The sequence below is a fragment of the Tachypleus tridentatus genome, chromosome 8 (genome assembly GCF_004210375.1).
Source record: "Tachypleus tridentatus isolate NWPU-2018 chromosome 8, ASM421037v1, whole genome shotgun sequence".
NCBI classification, from domain to species: Eukaryota; Metazoa; Arthropoda; class Merostomata; order Xiphosura; family Limulidae; genus Tachypleus; species Tachypleus tridentatus.
In genome coordinates, this window is record NC_134832.1 from 111029091 (window position 1) to 111049150 (window position 20060).

The 20060-nt window shown below is 31.3% G+C and overlaps 1 protein-coding gene and 1 long non-coding RNA gene across 4 annotated transcripts in view; both read left to right on the top strand.

Moving 5' to 3' along the window:
- The window catches only part of LOC143223210 (uncharacterized), a 59650-nt gene that overhangs the window by 1916 nt on the left and 37674 nt on the right, over positions 1-20060 (top strand). The gene's annotated exons all lie outside the window — the stretch shown is intronic.
- LOC143224247 (dihydropyrimidinase 1-like) lies at positions 62-12270 on the top strand. The gene is made up of 4 exons (XM_076452665.1): positions 62-147; positions 2566-2649; positions 5174-5363; positions 11665-12270. Exons 1-3 carry the CDS (start codon positions 100-102, stop codon positions 5300-5302), a joined length of 261 nt encoding a protein of 86 aa, XP_076308780.1. The 5' UTR covers positions 62-99; the 3' UTR covers positions 5303-5363; positions 11665-12270.

The window sequence follows — 20060 nt, forward strand, 5'->3', positions numbered from 1 at the left end:
TTACTCTCGCCCCTAAGATGTGCCTTTCAAACATTCAGTGACAAACTCTCTTTTTCACCTGAAGATGATTTAGGAAGGTTGAAACATTGTTCTCAGCTTATGAGTAAAAGTGTGAATACCTTTATCAGATGTTCTGAGATATTTCAAGTGGGTTTCTTGTTATCATGAATCCACAAAAGAAATATTTTTATTATACATGATTTTATTGATTAAAATTCCAAACATTTTGTGAAATTTTGTAGATTATCTTTGATGTAACATTGGTAACGTGTTTGTTTGTTGGTGTGTAAAACATATAAAATATGCTGTTGAGATTTTTGTAAATATCTTTGTCTCATTAATTAAGGAACAATGAAAGTTATACTTGAGTAAACAAAGTATATTTACTTAAGTTTGTAGTAATCAGATATCAATTGTTCTTTAGTAGCCTGGTTCTAATTATTATGTAGTTACCAACGCGTATTTTTTAACAATTAGATACTATTACCAGCTAGTTTTATTTCACATTTTAATTGAACTCTTTAAGAAACGTCGAACAGAAAGAGTCAAATAACTTAACAAATATACTACACAAACCACTCTACCTGTTTGTGGTCAAAATAAAATTCAGAAACATGGATACCTTTTATTCCGTAATTTAATTTTTCAAAACAAAATTATTGTAGAATTTACATCCTTATATATCAACAAAACCTACTTCCAACACCAAGGTATGTACAACCAACAACAAGGCTTTGTAACATCTGTTTTGAACATTTTTAAGTCAATTCCTTCAAAACAACCACAAGACGTCTGACAGGTTGATTCCAAATATAATATTTACATTTATGACTCATGTACTGAGTGAATGGATATCATGAAATACAATTCACATAAGAAAACAAATTCCCTATTCCAGACATGATTGTTGTTACCAAGATGTATAGGCCCAGTATGGCCAGGTGGGTTAACACTCCTACGAAAAGTGGGGCCTAATAGGCCCAGAGCAACTTGAAAGGTTATTAATATTAGGGTAATAATTTTGTATTTAAATGAAATTGCCATTTAAATCCATTAATGAATGGATTAACGGGATTCCCACTGTCCCTATCTACTATCTAGCGAAACCACAGCCAGGGGAACGGGCTTGAAGAACTCAGGACTAGAAACGTCTTTTCGTAGGAGTGTTAAGACATTTGACTCGTAATCTCAGGGTCTCAGGTTCGAATCCTTGTTGCGCCAAAGATGCTTGCCCTTTCAGTCATGGGGAATTAGAATGCCCACTGTTCATTGATAAAGAGTAGCCCAAGAATTGACAGTGGGTAGTGATAACTCGCTGCCTTCCCTCTAGTTTTACACTGCTAAATTAGGGATGGCTATCGGAGATAGCCGTCGAGTACCTTTGCACAAAATGGAAACCAATTACAGAACACTCATTAATATGAGTAAAATTTTCAACTATAAATCAAACCACCCCAAAAACATAAAGACAGATGTCATAAACTGACTAGTTATCAGAATGAACAAGTTTAATAATACTAATGATCTAAGAAGTGGTAACAAAAAGTCACTGCAACCCTACTTGATAATAAACACTCGGAATACTTCAAAGAAACAAAAAATAAAGAAGATAAACACCAAAGATAAGCAGAAAGAGAATTAAATGCATAACCACATTCTCCTATGCCAGAGGTGTCTGAAAACGTACAGAAGAGAGGTTAAAAATGTTGTCACAACAGAAGCAACAATATGGTAGATTACAGTTAGTAAAACCACATCACTTAAATATCAGTTACATCTTCCCTTGTGAATGTAGTTTGTAATATATTGAAGAATCAAAGGTTAAACAGAAATTAGAATTCATAAAAAGACATTAGATGCACAAAATTCCAATACTGTCCTATCTCCAGTAGGTAACTCATTATGCCAATAAAGAAGACCATACAATATGATGAATCAAATTAATACTGAAATGTGAATGACACGTGAAAAAAAAGAAAGAAAATGAACTTTTGCGTAACTGCTAACACCTGCCATTAAAGTCAACAAATCTTGAGTGTCATTCTTGAAAGCATTCAAGGAAATTAGTTTACTTAAGTCCTAGTGGCAAAACTTTTGGATAAGTGGATAGTGCATCAACATCTCTATTGATCAAGAACCATTATTAAATTCTGGAGTATCATCATCAAAATGGTCCCTCTAAAGATGACAGCAGATAAGTAACCAAAATGTAGAGTGGAAAACATCTTAGGAATTAGTAACTAGTGGTTGATCAAAGTTTCCCAGTGACTCAGTGAGAAGTCTGAAAGATTATTATGTTTTTGGCATCCACTGTTGGCATAGTACAGATATTGCTTAATGTTTAATAATAAACACATTAAAAAGTGTATTTGATGTGCATATAAGAGAACATTGGTTATAATATTTGTCTGTATCAATTGATAATTAGATTTAGTTAATCATGTAGGTTACTGACCATGACAGTGGATAAAATAGAACTTTTTTATCAGTGGGCAAAAAAAAACTGAATTATATCATGTTTTAATAAAAAAATTTATAAATACCAGATACTCCTCTTTTCTTCAGGTGATAGGCAAGTTAGACCCCTGTATATTTGTTGCTGTCACAAGTAGAAATGCTGTCAAAATTTTTAATATTTATCCTCAAAAGGTTGGTAAATTAAATGTATTTTATATGATATTTAGTTTGATATTGCAATGCAGTTTTCTTGTATCCAAGTTTCATTTTTGACAAAAAATGATTTTCTTTAAACTGTTGAAGAAAAGTGAAACATTTAGATCTTTTTATCAACTTTTATTATATTAATAGATGCTTATCTATTTTAACATATGATAAATTTATTATTATGATACAATTTGAAGATTTGTTACTTTCTGATATATTTCCTGACTGTAACTTGGTAATAAACTTCTGAGTTTATATTGATAACATTTTTATAGTTGCAGTGGCCTCAGCAAAGTTCTTTGTTGGTGCAAATTTGAACTTGAACAAAACAGAGAAATACTAGGTGATCCATTGTTAGAACTTTTTTTTACCAACAAGAACATCTGACTGTATTTTGTTTTCATACAATAGCTTAATTTATGTATGAAGACAAGAATTGAATTTTGAGTTAATATGATAGAAATATCAATTTGTCTTGCAGACAAAGAAATGTTCATATTGATGTTAAATCAGTGTTTTGTAAAGAAAAAAAAATATTCTGTGATCACCACTTTTTTTTACTGATTAAATTATGTTTTTTAATGACAATTCTATACAAAATGTTAAAGACATGTATGTACTATTCTAGACTAATTACAACTGTGGGGTTTTAAGTCAGTTTATTGGTGCTGTTGGGACTTGAGTTTAGTATTATACTATGTAATATATAAAAGTGTGAGAGCAAGCATTAACTTGTATGGAATTAATACCTGCTGAAGGTAGATATATTGATAATCTGATTATGTATGATTTCTTATAGACAGTAGCCATAACATTTTCACTGTTTAGAAGTAAGATGTTACAAGAAGAACGATCACTGATTTTTAAAAAGAAATTTAATGAAATATCATTGGAGGTGCTAAGTTGAAATATTGGTTCAGCCATCTAAATCTAACAACTCTTTAGTTCATGAAAACTTTAATTTAAAATACTTTATAAAACAAGACAACATATCAAGCTTTTATGTATATCACCCATAACTTTTTCATGAGATTTGGCAGTACAGGACATATATCTGAAGTATTCAGAGAGATTCATGCAGCTGATTTTAAAAATTGACTGCAACCAATGATGCTGCTAATCACAACTGAGAACGTAAGTTGAAGATTCCATAAACATTTCAACTGGAGTCAAAACTATATATGGATATATGAATCCATGTAGTCTTCTGCCTCATATGAACATATTTGGGTTTCATGAAAACAGTGACACACTGAACGAAACATGGTAATGTCCCACATTATCTACACCACAGATGTAAGATGTATAATGCAGAAAACTTTATGTAATCTGATCATTTCTTTAAACTGAACTCAACCAAATACAGGGAAGTTTTGATAAACCTTCTTTAGAACACCAAGGGCAGTCTCCCCTACCTGACTATTTTTGGAGGAAGTATGAATATGATATGTAGATGTGTTTAAAAGTTAGTTGTACTCCTGTACCATCACATATGAAACCAGAGAGAAAAAGCAGTCATCTGTAATTTTAATGATGTGAAATACGTGCCTGTATAAACATTGTTAGTGGAGAATGAGATGTCTTTTCCAGCTCAAATATTATGTTACTGTGATATAAAGAGTTATCTTAGAGATCTAGTTTTTTATGGATAAAGCCACTAAGGTAAGTGTGGGTCATTGTGTTATCTGTGAATTAACATGCTGATTTCTGAATTTTAGTGGAAGAAATAGTTATATGCTGCTGAACATTGAGTTTGAAAGGATTTATTGAGTATCAGTATTTTCACAGGTGTTTGTTATATATTAATACAATTTTCAGATATAAAAATTAAACTTTGTGAAATTTGTAAGAATGAACCTGAACACTTGTAGATTAAAAAAACAGTCATGGATGAAGGAGATATAGACGAAAAATGCAGTGAAGTGGACACAATATCACAAATAATAAAATTACGTCACTTTTACATCATCCATATGGATATGGTGTATGAAGCTAAAAGTAGGAAATAATCTCACATAATTCTTTTTTAACAATGTATTAAGTGGTATAATACATAAATATGAATATGTTAACAAAATTGTAACTCATTTGTTTCACTTCAGTAATTTGTTGTTTTATCAAAATACTACAAAGTTTCAAAAAAATGTTATTAAATTTTCTGTTGTTTAGATTTTTCAATGTTGCAGTACTTGAAAGCTTTGTTATTTAAAACCATTATGGCTGCTATTTAGACTATTCAATAAATAAATTTTGTATGAAAAGTAGTAGAGGTAACTGAGGAAATTAAAAAAAATCGAATAGAAATAAAGGACAGGAAATATGAGTTATAAATACAGATTCATTATACACATATATAATAAGGCACAATTGTAGTATCAGTCAATTATGTTAGGGTTAAACTGATTGGTCTGTGATCTCAAAATTAAAAAGGTTTATAGCTAAACAACAAAAGCAATAATGAGTTTATCACATTTTTCAATTCTGTTTCTTAACAAAAATTTCTTTTTAGGGAAGAATCCAAGTTGGTTCTGATGCAGATATTGTCATATGGAATCCAAATCAAACTTGCACTATGACTATCTCGGCTAAAACCCACCATCATTATGTTGACACCATCATAAAATTTTTGAATGAATGAAATGTCATGGGTACCTGTGTATGTAATTTCACAAGGGCGAATTGTAGTTGATGAAGGGGAGGTAATGTATTTATTTTCGTCTTGTTTTAAAATTAGGGATCAACTGTACAGGATATTAAGTCTTCCAAAACTTCTAGGAACTCTTTTTATTTTATAAGTAGTGTATCATTTTAGCTCTAATTTTTGGTTGTCATGTTTCTTTTTATACACTTGAAACTATATCAAAATACTAACTTGTTTTCCAGACACAAGTGTATGAAAGTTTTTAGCATTACATGGCAGTTAGCATCCAAACAGAAATTTTTTACATATTACTTTTACTTGGCATTCTTTGAAATAAATATTAATACATTTGAAGAAATATTGTTTTCTTAATCTTTTAGAAAACTCAAATTATTGCATTTCTGAATTATGTTTATTTCATAGTATAAATATTTTTTAACTTAAGATTTTCATTTATCTCAGTTACTATATGATTCAAGATCTAACACTTCTTAAATCATCAGTCATATCATACACATAGATAAAAAATATATAAAGTGAGGGTAATATATTTTTCAGGTTTATGGACTTCATACTAATAGGTGTGAAATGTGTATTGATAAATGTGTGAAAACTATTTCAAAGAGAGTTGGCATATAAATAAAAAGTTAAGTAACACCAAGAATTTTTAGTCTGATTTATATTTATGTTTTCACATTTTTATACCCATCAGCTGCATGTTAGTCAAGGAGTTGGTCGCTTTCTTGCTACACCAGTGTATTCTTCTTAATGTCTGTGGTTGCAGTAACAAAAGAGATCAGGTGAAGATGTGTATGTTTATGTAATAATATTTGGTTTGAGTTATATTACAGAAAAAAATTGTTTATCAATAATGTTAAGGAATGTTGTGAATATTCAGTTGTTATATCATTACTTATGTGCAAATCAGAGATGCTGGTGTGTGTGTGTGACTGAACTTGGATTTTATCAATGGGATTACAAACTTTGATTTACTAAACTGATAACCAATGTATAGTATAAAGTTAGAGTAGAAAGTCTAATAATTCACAATCATTGATCCTTTCAGTTGGCATTGTTTTACACATCTTTTTTCTTCTGTGGAAAGAAAGTTTTTGCTGTTAATATTCTATATTTTTCTTCCATAAAATAGTCTGCTTGATTTCGTAGTTATTTAGATGAAGAATGAATATTAAAATTATTCACCAGATAAAAAAATTGATAGTATTTTAAAATTTGTCAGTTCAGTGTAAGGTGGTAAAATTTTTAATTTTATAAATGTTAAAATATAAAATGACTTTGTGAAACAGTGTTTCATCCTGGTTGGTATATCATGTTTTTGAAATGATATCCTTTTTATGGAGTGACAGTGCAAATACTGTACTCTTTGTTTAAAAAAAAACATTTTTTAAAATGTATGCACTTCCACATGTCTTTGAACTTTTCTTTCTGCTTGAATAGAACAATGAAAAAAATAAATTTAGATATAATTAAAATACAATTCAATTGAAACAAAACTTATATTACATTTTATTTATTTTAATTTTAAAGTTCTATACAACAGCAAAACAGATTTTAATGCTAAAATTATCCAATGTTATCATGTTGAAATTATGTTTGAGTGTTGTCTGTGTTTACTGTATGGTACAATAGAAACTGAAGTTACTAAATGAAAGTCCTCTGCTGGTACAGTGGTAAGTCTATGGATTTACAGCAATAAAATTAGGTGTTCGATTCCTCTTGATGGACTCGGCAGATAAGGAAGCTTTTCCTTACCTCTCCACACACACACTAAATGAAAATACTGAAGAGCTAACAAAAGAAAGTTGCAGTACACTGCAAGTCAGCTGCAATCACTCAAGTTTTATTTACTGACTTTTCAATGATATTTTTTGCATAGTTGCAATATATATGTATATATTTGTATTAATGCCAAACTAAAGCTTAATATAAGCTCAAGGCCAAAATATTTACTTCGCGACTTAAGGAAAATATTTGAATTAGCATTACTTAGTAGTCAATGAGAAGTGAGCTAAACATAAGTATAGTTTTTTTATTCTCTGCTTGTATGCAACTGTAAGGATGATTTCTCTATTCAGATGAAAACTTGATTCTTTGACAATTTTGAACTTGTAAACCAGTAAAGGAAATGGAAAGACTATCTGAAAATAACAATCTAATTAAAAAAGTAAATATACCTAAGCTTATTCAATATTGTTAAACTGAACTTTATAAACAAAGGAAGAACACCTATAGTTTGAAATTAAGTGTGTTGCTTTTTTCGTTTACCTAAAAGAAAGATAAAACATAAGGAAAATATTCGTCATTGTTCAGCAGTAAGCTTCAGTCTCATGATACTAAAATAAATGATTTTTTTTCCCCATGATGGATACAATGCAAGTGACTATATGCTTAACAGTAAAAACCAACAAAGGGACTTATTCAGTGATGACGAGAAACCCACTTGTTGAGAAATTTATATGCAAAAACGGCTCGTTTGGGCTGAGAAAACACTTTACATAGAAGGTCGAAACGTTGTTCGCTCTTCTATGTAAAGTGTTTTCTCAGCCCAAACGAGCCGTTTTTGCATATAAAAAGGGACTTATTGTGTCCAGTTGCTGGTAATGCATGTTATCCCAATGTGCATGAGAACTCTTCAGAATTTATCTTTCAAAAACAGGGTCTGTTCTGAAATCTGAACTAAAACACATTCATAAATAATATTGGACCTGCATAGCCAGGTGGTTGAGGCACTCAACTTGTAATCTGAGGATTGCGGGTTCGAATCAGTGTTATATCAAACATGCTCGCCTTTTTAGCCATGGGGGCATTATAATGTGATGGTCAATCACTGTATATATTGGTGAAAGAGTAGCTTAAGAGTTGGTGGTGGTGAGTAGCTACCTTCCCTCTAGTCTTAAACTACTTAATTAGGGATGGCTGTTGCAGATACCCTTCATGTAGCTTTGGACAAAATTCAAAAAACAATCAAAAGATAAATTATCTCGAATAATAACAACGTTATTCAAGTTTCATTTTGATATATTAATTTTTAAACACCCTGTACATGAATTTAAATAAAGAAGGAAAGAGGTTATTCAGGTACTAGTAATAAATTAACTGTTCTAGAATAAGAGTGAGGTTATAGAGGTGCTGGTAATTCATTAATAGTACTAATGAAGGATTGAGGTAATCCATGTACCTAACACTAGAGACAATAACATATTATAAAACAGTTAAACCTTTTTATTTGGGCTTTAGAATATTTTACTCTTATTTTCAAGTAATTTGAACAAACTTAGCAGCATTTTGTTCTGTGTCATAAGTTTTAGTATGGTTGTTATCCAGCATTGTGAAATGGAAAACATTTTAACTCATGAAAATGACAATAGTTAACAAGGAGTGATTGACTCAAGAGCTAGTTTATAGACTCTTGTATTTTGAACAAGTTTTTCAAAGAAGATCATGAATTTTTACATATTGTTATGAAACTAATAGATGGTTGGATTAAGTGTGTGTATCATGAGTTGATTTAATAATTTATAAGAACGTTATATTTTTATCATGGCATCTTTTGAACTTATACATTTTGAGCAGATTCTATATGTTCATATTGGATATTTCCTTCTGCTTTATATAGGTTAGACAATCACAAAAAGTTCAATGAGAACCATATAAAGAATCCACTAACAACTAGGTAAGAGATTATATTGAACAAGAGTTCAGAAAGACACTTGCTGTGTTTTAAGACAATAACCAGAATTCCGTTCTCGTCCTCCAACTTGTAGTGGAGCTCGTGACCTTTAGGTTTCAACTTTTAGCATTTCAGGCACGGTCATCAATCAATATTTAGTAGAAACTTTAGATAGATGTGAATAGTATTGCTTTGATTACATAAAGTAGATCACTCTTTTTATTCATTTTGCTATTGATATCCTTTTTAACAAGTTTTACCAACCCAGTCAGATAGTTGTAACATACAAAAAGTAGTCCAGAAAAATGTGCTTATTATCAATTTAAAATATTGGCTGTCATAAATAAAGCCAGGGCACATATTTAAATTGCTAGAAACTGCATAAGCCTGTCTTACTGTTTGGCACTGGGTTATTGATATCCATGCAATGAAATAGGACTTAGCGTTGATTGTTTTATAAGCAATTATGATTGTAAAGAAATTTATTTATTTCAAGGCTATGTGAAGGACGAACATATGGTTCATAATATAACACAAATGATCATTTTATTTAATATAAGGACCACAATTTTAGAAAAAGTTACAACAAAGTTCTCAGCTGAGATTGAGAGACAAATGAATAATTATGAGGTTCATTATTCAGATGGTAGACAATGAATAATTACAAGTTAAATATTCATTAAAGAATGAAAACTTATGAAATTTAAATTATTCCTATCACCATGGGTATCCTTAAGTGCACATCACACAAGGTTTTAGTGTTTTATGTTCAAAATTTATTAAATAGTTTTTGCTTATGTATAATGAAACCAGTTGTAATGATTTAATAGATCATTGTACTTCATATCAATGCCATGATATTTTGTATAAATTGTTATGTATTATGATGTTATAAAAACGTCTTGGCTCAAGAAATCAATTTAACACAAAAATAAGATCTCTGTAACCCATATTTGCACATGAAGAAGAAAGGTTCATCCTTAATAAGCTCTTGGCTATAGGATATTACACTTTTATATATCATGGTACTGTAATATTGTAATAAAGTATTAGGTATATGGGTTCGATATGCCTCAGCCATGATGTCTTTTAATAAGATATTCCTAGAATAATAGTGTGGTGTTAATTATGACAGAAACTGGCAAATTCATTGTTGAAAATTAGTGCTAAAAGAATCAAAGTTTACAACTGATATATTAATGTTTTAAAATGTTAGGGACAAAGTTTTGTCACTCTCTTTTTATACCTAATAATAGAAATGAGTAAATCCTCAATAGCTGTAGCACTTGAAATTCCTACAGACAAAATTAGTCTAAATCAATATATGACCCTTTTTCCCCTTATCATTAGCTATATTTCTGTGTACCAACAATGACAAGTATGGGATGGGTACTTACCAAATTCAGTTTTACTGCTTACAAGGACCTCTACCAGCCTAATCTTAAATTGAAATTTATAAAGGCAAAATTACAGTAAATTAATATTTGAAACCTTGGGCATGGTCAAATTCATCACTCAGAAGTGTTTGTCCTCCTGAGCTAAAAGTTTGTAAAACGTTGAATCCAATTTTTGAGCTGTTGTGCTGCAGCTAAATATTTTTTTATGATCTGAGTAAGTTTACCTTCATAGAATGTATGATGGGTCATGTTTGAAAAATATGCAAGCCAAAGCAAAGAGGTCTTGTCATGCTTTCGTTTGTCTACAAATAGATAAACACTTTTAAAGTGATCTTTTCATGTGCAAATACAGCAAAAATAAACTAATTTAAAAATGCACACCTTAAACTCTTAATTTTTTTTAGTGGTGAACTAAAGTTGCAGCAGTATGCAGGTTATATATGACTAAGTATGAATGCACTTATGTGAAAAGAAAAAAATTTGGCAAGTGATAAATGTTCATTGTTTAGCATTTAATAATGTAATTTATAGAGTATGTGTACAGTGAATTAAAAGGCTATAATGTTATACTTGTGGAATTTTTATTCAAGTAGTATTTGAATTTTTTGTGAGCATGGTATTGGTGAGATTTATTTGAGTGATATTTTTATTCATACTAGGTCTTGGTCAGTATTTTCCTTAGAAGATTGTATTTATATATGTGATATTTCTTTAAAGATATTTTCTTCAAAGCAAGCCAAAGGGTAACTGGAGAGGTCACATGTTTTACCTACTTGCACCATTGTACAGTCGTGTTAGTCAGTTAGCAGACTCTAAAATGTTGTCACGTGAAGAATCCTCAGCATTACAATTTTTACTGTCATGACATCAGTAAAACATGCAGATGGTGTGAATCATAAGAAGAATTGTGCCTTTTGTACACTATAACACAGCATAACAAAGCAACTTGAAAAGGAAGAAATAAAAATATTTTTTTTACTTTTGGGTTTTATTTGCTCTTGAAATGGAACACCTTTTTAGGGACGCTGGCAGAGTACATCTTGTATATATGTATATGTATGTATGTGTACATACAAAATTATATGTTAACATTATCAGACCCAAACTGCTTGTCTAAAACAATGCTACAGTGTTTAGTTTTAATAGATGAATAGTGGTATGTAAAATATTATTTTTATGTTTGGATGATAGGGTTTTTTGTGTTTTTAGTAGGTTTATACTGATAATTTAATTCTTTGAAAATGTTTATAAGAAAGGATATTCTATTTCAGGAGCTCAGATAGATGATGATGAAAATCCTCGCTCAGGCATCAGAATCCCAAATCCTCCAGGGGTACGTTCACTGAGCTGTGGTAAATTCACTGTTTTATCACATCTTAAGTTGTGTATCTAATCCCCAGTTACTTTTCTTAAACCATTTTTAATATGTCCTTCATGCAAAGCACATATGCCTTATGGATATTTTCATTAAATAATTTCAGGAAAAATATCTTGTTGCTTGACGAGGAGATGAGCATTGTTAAGCTTTACTTCAATAGTCATAATCCTTCTAACTGAAGCAGACTTGTATGTTTACAATTTTATAGATTTGCTGTATAATTAACCAAAGCCATTAAATAAATGACATGGAAGGTGTGAAATGTGGACATGTCTTTTGCAGTCAAAAAGTGTTGTGGTTCTTCATCCATTTCAAATGATTTCATAACTTTACACCATGGAATAAACTAAAGTGATACGAATGTTATATAGAATTATATAAAACTAATTTTTACTCTGCAATATAAGGTTTGATATTTGGTGACTTGCCTTGAAGTCAAATGTTGATATATATAAATTACAACTTTTTAGAAAAATATCACATAAAGGTTAGTTTTAAGATTGCTTTCAAGTGTTGAGTTGTGATTCCTGTTTTGACCTCTGAAAATGTAACTGTTATAAATCTTCTGTTTAGTTTAATAATCTTTTATAAATTATTTTTGAGTATCAAATTTTGTTCAGTTTATAACCCAGTCTTTAGTTTTTGTTTTGTTTTTTTCAGAAATTTAAACTTGATATTGCATTATTCTGGTTCGAGTTAAAATACAAATGTTTTGATAAACTTGGGATTTCAGTATATGTGCATGTAACCATAAATGTATGACCATTTGATTAGGGCATTTGACTTGTAATCTGAGGGTTGTGGGTTCAAATTCCTGTCACAACAAAATATACTTGTCTTCTCGACTGTTGGTAAAAGAGTAGCCCAAGAATTGGTGGTGAGTGGTGATGACTAGCTGGCTTCCTTCTAGTCTTGCACTGCTTAATTAGGGACATCTAATACAGATAGCCCTTTTGTAGGTTTGTGCAAAATTAAAAAACAAACAAGTATCCATAACAATATTTTATTATCTGTGTATTACACATATCTTAATCAAACTAAATTTGTGTAGATTTAGAAAATTGTGATTTGTGAAGTGATTTCTCAATTCTCAGCTGATTTTGAAATGTTATATTGTTTCTTAACGACTTCTTTCTGTTTCGTAAAGTTGTATTATACTGTTCAATTTCATAAAATAAACCTTTTTTAATTTTATACACTACATGATAATGTGTCAGGGTTTATCTTCTTTTAAGGCATAATCATAATAGCTAGTCATGGAGCAGTTGAAATTCCAGACAACAATAAAATATCATAAAATTTAATTTTTATTCCATCATAACTATAAAAACAACTGAAACTCCAATAGACCTATGTTTTCAGTGGTATAAGTAATAATAATAATAATAATAATAATAATAATAATATAGAAATTACTAATTTCCTTCTTTTCTACTTTTAGTTTTGTGTTCCTGAATATTAAATTTATAAAGATTAAAGTTGTGTGAAATTCAAATCATACATGTCATAATAATAGGGGATATGAACTGAGAGATGGGTGCATAAAAACACTGAATCAGAGAAACATACAGTTGTTTTTGACAAAAGAATGTATTTCTTTGTTCATATACGAACATCTGTACTTGTGGCAAAACAAAAGTGATGTGTGTTATTCCAGTTGTTCTTGTGGAAAAAAGAAAACTAAGTGAAAAAAATATTATTTGGAATAAATGTTTTTAATCAATGCATTTTCTTATGGTAAAGCCACATCAGGGAATCGAACCTCTTAACATTGTAAATCTGAAGATTTACTGCTGTCCCACTGAGGGAAGATAACAATCAAAGATCAAATCAGTTGGATAAAATAATAAATTAATGACATGAAACATTTTACATATTCATTTCTATTGTTATTGTCATTTTGTCTGCTGAGGTTTCTTTCTTGTTGAGGGTTTCTTGGGTATTGTGATTTTTGCATTTGCAAAAGATACTGTTTCTTTGGATTAAAGTCTGTGACTATTTATAAATTTAGTAAACATTTCTTGTTATTCCTCTATACTTCTGCAAGATCTGAGCTAATTTCATGAATATTACCAAATCATCAGTATTAACTGGTTCACATGTGCCAGAAATTATTGTTGTTAAATTTTTCATGTTCTGGTTATTTTAGACCAATTTTTCGCTTTTCAAATAGTCATTGAAATTGTTTTGCAAATATCTGGTGCACAAAGTGTGAATGGCACTTAAAGTTGAATTTATTTGATTGGCATATTGCTGCATCATTATCATTGTCAGTGCTCAAGTTTTTGTGGCAGTGTCTTTGAGATTAGCATCCAGCATAGAAAATGATCAGTTGTACAAGTCAAACATTAAGTCACCATGTAGTTAAAGCAGAGGGTGTAAAGCCATTATCTTCATGCTTGGTATGCCCAACAGCACTTGGATCATAAAGGCAGATGAGAAGCCATATGTCTAGACAGGCTTCTTCAAGCATAAAGCAAATATTTTCAATGGCTGGTGCTAATTCTAGTTTTTGGTAGTGTTTATATTTAAATAACAGTTCTAATACTGTTATGAAACATAACTGAGTGAGTTTTGATTGAGAGCCACAGAAAGATGAGAATTTTCTCTAGCACTAGTCAAATCACAGTAATTAATTGATTAAACAATCTCAAAGTGTGGCAGAAAGTTGTCTTCAACACTTTGTGTTAATGAGTGACAAGATGGCTTTTGGTAATCCTGCAGAACATAGCACTGATTTGAATATGCTGTGGTCTGTTTTGGCAGCAATTTTATCCGATCTGAATAAAATAACATCATAATCCATATTGTTGGATGTTGATGAGCAGGGCACTGCTCAACTGGCAATTTCATATTATTGCACAGGTCAGTTACAATAATTTACGGGTGTTGTGGAAGACTTTGTGTGATATAAGCTGTGCAAACAGTATAATATATAATGCATACATCTAACTTCAGAAATAAATGATAATTCATATAAACAAATAAGAATAATAAAAACCAGAATTTGCACACAGTGAAATACACTGGAAAATAAATATGCAGCTATAAGTCATTTACACTAGAACAATTGAAGAAATAAATATAACATTATATATTAAAATATAGATAAGAGTACATAAATGTTTCTTGTAACATTCTTTTTAATTGCCTTAATAATCATAAAAATTTCATTCTTTTCTACTTTTAGTTTTGTATTCCTGTATATTAATGTTTTTTGTGACATTCTTTTCAATTACCTTAATTATCTAATCAATATTTAAATAAAACTTATCAACCAGTAAATTGCAATAATCAAATACGTTTGTAGATGTTTCATTCAGATGACAAACATTTATTCCTTGTTCACTTGTGAATGTAGAAATGGAATTTGACTTGTAACTTCTTTACACGGTTTCTTGGTTACAGGAATTCCACATTCAATATGGCACCATTTTGTTACACAATGTACTGGGATATTTCATGATTGTTTCTACTTGTTTGTCAATATAATACTTTTCCAAGAATGAAGAGAAAGCAGTCCATATATAAAACATCCAATCAAAAAATATTCAGCCTGTTCATTAACTGTTACCAAAAGGATCTAAGCAGTTTTCAACTGCCAGCCTTCTTTTTGCATGTGAAAATGTAAGTGTTTGATAGTTCATACAAATTATCTATGTAAATAAAATGTTACCATCTACAGCAAGACCTCGTCATTTAAAAAACGAAAGCAATAAACAAGGACAATAAAACATGTGAAATGATAGAAAACAACCAATTGGAGATTAATAAAGAGTTCATTTTTATTGTCAAGATGTTACAGCAAAACATGTAGAAGTAAAAATGATATAGCATATTTGATGACAAAAAACTGCCACATAAACCCTTAAAAAAAAACAACAACAACCCTGTATCAGTATTTTAAACTTTCACTTCATCTATACTGACTGAATGTTTTGCAGACAACAGTATTAGATAGTCAGCAGAGCTGGTGTTATCTAACAGTTGAGTGTGAAGTTTACTCTTGTGCCAAATACACCCGATTTGATCTTGTGAAATAAAGCAAAACTATTTTATTTAATGAATATGCTTTTAGTTAATGATATACAAGAATAATACTATTTTTCAGAAATTTGTCGTTGTAAATGCCAGATTCTATCAGGATAATTGGAGTCGCACACATCATTTTTGTTGTGCAACATGTTTACAAGGTATCATATTTGAGTGAACAGATAAAAAAAACAAAAACAATTGCATGTTGGTTCCAGATGTTCTGATTCAGTGGTGTTTTAGCTCAAAGAGAAATATATTATTGTTGCACTGAACAGAATGTTTTATTTGTTATGTATTTTTCTTAAAAAAGTGGAGTGACCCAATAATAAACGTGGGGTAATATTGGACCAACAAAGTTATTAAAACTAATTTTGTTATGAATTTAATAATAAATAGGGATGTACCATGTTTTTTAATGTGAGATCTCGACTTGGAAGGAATCGTCACAGATATGAGAAATTTTAGCAGGGTCCCGGATCTATAAAATTAAGCCCAACACCACTGGTAATATAAGATATTTTAAGAGATGTAGTTGTTCTTATTACATAGCTATTATTTAAAATTGTTTTTTTATTTTTAGCCTAGCAGGTTTCTCCATACTTTATATTGAAATAATTGTATTTATCCTCCAGCAGGACAGCAACAAGTTAACGTTTAAATCAAGGGTTCGATTCCCAATGGTGGACACAAAATATAGCCTAATGTAACTTTACTTTCAATTTTCAATCTCTTAATCTCTGTAACAATATCAGGATGGATGAGTGGTCTTAGGCGCCAGACTCAAGGTACGAAAATCTTATGATAATGTAACTTGGATTGTGTATTCTGGTATCTAAATGGACGAGTGAGTTGGAATCCCACTACCAACACTTTTGCCCATCGCTAGTACAGCGGCAAGTCTACGGATTTACAATGCTGAAATCAGCGGATTCGATTCCCCTTGGTGGGTCTAGCAGATAGGTCGATGTAGGTTTGCTACATGAACTAAAAACTTGAAACCTGTCATAAACTGAAAGCTTTTGATCAGGCATGGCCCCAGCGTTTTAGTTCCATTTGAAAAGAGGTGGTCACATGCATCAGGAGTGTGTGATGCACTCTTATTGGTGGATGACTGATGCATGATGATTTACCTAAGAGAAGCATTGAAATCAATCATTACCAATGAATGAGAGATAGAAAGCTTATGTATGTTTGAAAATTTGTTTTCATATAGAAGTTTCTTCTGAATTAGAGTAACTATTTATGTGGGAGGATATAAGTACCTGTCCCCTGCATGGACAGACTACAGGTTTACAATGCTAAGTCAGAGATTTGATTCAAGTCTGTGAACAGTTCAGATAGCACAATGTAGCTTTGCTATAGGAACACACACAAGTTTTTATTAGAAATATATTGTCACTATAAACATGCTCACCATTTCAGCCTTGTGGGCGTTATAATGTTACGGTTAATCCCACTATTCGTTGGTAAAAGTGTAGACTAAAAGTTGGCGGTGGGTGGCGATGACTAGCTGCCTTCCCTCTAGTCTTACACTGCTAAATTATGGACGGCTAGCACAGATAGCCCTCGAGTAGCTTTGTGCGAATTTCAAAAACAAACAAACAAACAAATATTTCTAACACTTCACATTACCAAAGAAAACTCATTACGGAACCCTCTCATATAAACGTCATTAACAAACTTTGCCATATATTGCGGTTTAAACCGAAAAGTTGGCGTAACATCAACTTTCATATGACATAAGGCAAAGAAAGAATGTTATGAAAATACAAACAGTAAAAAAGATAATACGTGACACTACCGTTAAAACATAACTGTTTTCTGCAGCATGAAAAAAAAAAGTTAAATTGGGTATGCAGTTTAAAATTTTTTTTATTAATAATCCATCTTGACCAACCTCAAAAACATTTAGAGGCGGCTGCAAAACTAATTTATTTAAAAACTGAAAAGAAAATTGATTAAAGTTCTCGAAATACAAAAGTCCTATAAACCTGAACTAACGATTGGTAAAACAGTAACTTCAGCTGTCTATAATTATCCTCAACGCTGTACCGAGAAATCAAAGTTTAAAATTGTTGTGACACTGTGAACCTTCTAAACTGATATTCTTAAGTAAGAATAGTTGAATTTTTCCTTGAATTGTATAAATTTTGAGTTTAAATTTCGTTCATGTGAAACCTCGATTATGAATAATGATAATTGGCTTACGAGCTCTATCCCTAGAATCTTCACTGAAAATAGTAAATATTGTAAAATAATTTGTGTAGAATCTTTGTATTTTTGAAATTGAAATTTTGTAACGTCAAATGTGAAAGTTTATGTTTTATTGAAAAAAAGTAAATGTATAATGACTGATGGTGATATATATCTATATTCGAGTAGTTAGCTTTGCGTTTCGTGGAAGAGATCTTTTTTTTTTTAATTCTTTAGTGATCTGGCTGATAGATTTGTAAGGCCGTCTAGAAACCTAGATAATTTAGTAAAATAATTTTATCTATGTACCTGGAGCGACTGATGTCGCTTAATAGCAATAACCTTTCTCAGTGAGGACTATACTGGGTTATCTTACGTGTTGCAGTTTATCCTGGACAATCCTTCAGTTGATTATGTAGTGTATTAAAACTTCAAACACGCTGAAATTAATTTAAATTGTAATTCAAATTTAGTAGTTAAGTAAGGGTAGATATCTATTTACTTTATGATACTTGCTAACATGAAAGATGCACAGTTTTCTTTTTTAATACAAATATATTTCATTATACAAACATTAAAACAGATTATAATAACGGTTATTACGAATAATAATAGATTTACAAACTTATACTGAGTCTTTTACTTGGTCTGGAACTTCCCCAATGTCTTATGGAGGGTTCATAATGAGCAACTACTTTTGAGTTAATATAGATACAGTTCACTTAATAGAGATCTAGCTCATTCTGCTTTTTTTGTTGATCACACGTTGAGTTTTCACCACTGAAGTTAAACCGTTTGTAATGTTCGAAGTTTATAAATGTTCCTGGTGAAATATCTGAAGTTACTGATTAATACACGTTAATCGCAATTATAGCTTCGAAGGTTTATAGTATACCAACTTTAGCAAACGAAAAATATATACTGTCTCTTGGCACGTCGTGTTAGTTCTGTTTATAGGCGTGAGGATATTTTAAAGGAATTTCAGTTTTCATACCAATATAGACCATGGTTACTCAAATTATGCTCTGCGGACCCCAAGAGCTCAATGACGAAATTTTAGAACGTTAATAATTCTTCCTAAAACTATGAAATTCAGTCAGAATATGCTGTACAAAAAGTAAAATAAATCTTTAATATAACCGTTTATCACGTACTGGGCCTTTTAATATTGCATTCTGTCTAACGCCAGACGATTTTATTTAGCTAAGGGGAAGTATTTCTGTGACAGTATTAATATAATCTCAATTAACTTTGTCAGATGGCCAAGCGCGTAAGGCGTGCGACTCGTAATCCGAGGGTCGCGGGTTCGCGTCCGCGTCGCGCTAAACATGCTCGCCCTCCCAGCCGTGGGGGCGTATAATGCGACGGTCAATCCCACTATTCGTTGGTAAAAGAGTAGCCCAAGAGTTGGCGGTGGGTGGTGATGACTGTGCGAAATTAGGGACGGCTAGCACAGATAGTCCTCGAGTAGCTTTGTGCGAAATTCCAAAAAACAAACAAGCAAACAAACTTTGACAGTGGCATCTTCTCGAGATGGCATGCGTCACTGGAGATGCAAGATAGCCTAGTAATTTACGTATGAAATATGAGTCAATTCTGGGTAAATGCAAACGAATTTGGTAGGGGTTTAGTTTAGTGCAGTGATTCTTAACGTGTGTTCAATCGAACCCCAGGGGCTCGGTGAGTCAGTTTCAGGGATTTCACGGAGGTCAAGACACACACACTCCGTGTGTCCATTCCGTTCATCCCACTCGTATGATTCGTGACGTCATACTTCGCTTGACCATCATTGGCTGCGGCTGATCACGTCACATCACTTGGCTTTAATATCTGTGGTGCAGGGAACTATGTGCGCTTAGCTGTCGACTTGTGACTGTAGTAATCGTGCATCATTTGTGATTTTTTCCCTAATCTTTCACTCCCTTCATACTAACAATGTTGAGCAAAAACAGAAAGTGGTCGAACGATTACGTACAATATGGATTCACGTGTATAAAAGAACATGAATGGAGTCAGCGTCCTCAATGCATGATTTGCAATGCCAAGTTGAGAAATTCTAGT

Bases quoted from the DNA above. Each gene is read 5' to 3' on its own strand.
- LOC143224247 (XM_076452665.1), top strand. From the start codon at position 100: ATGAGTAAAAGTGTGAATACCTTTATCAGATGTTCTGAGATATTTCAA. The intron at 148-2,565 runs GTGGGTTTCTTG...TCTTTTCTTCAG, and splicing joins GATGTTCTGAGATATTTCAA to GTGATAGGCAAGTTAGACCC. The intron at 2,650-5,173 runs GTTGGTAAATTA...ATTTCTTTTTAG, and splicing joins TTAATATTTATCCTCAAAAG to GGAAGAATCCAAGTTGGTTC.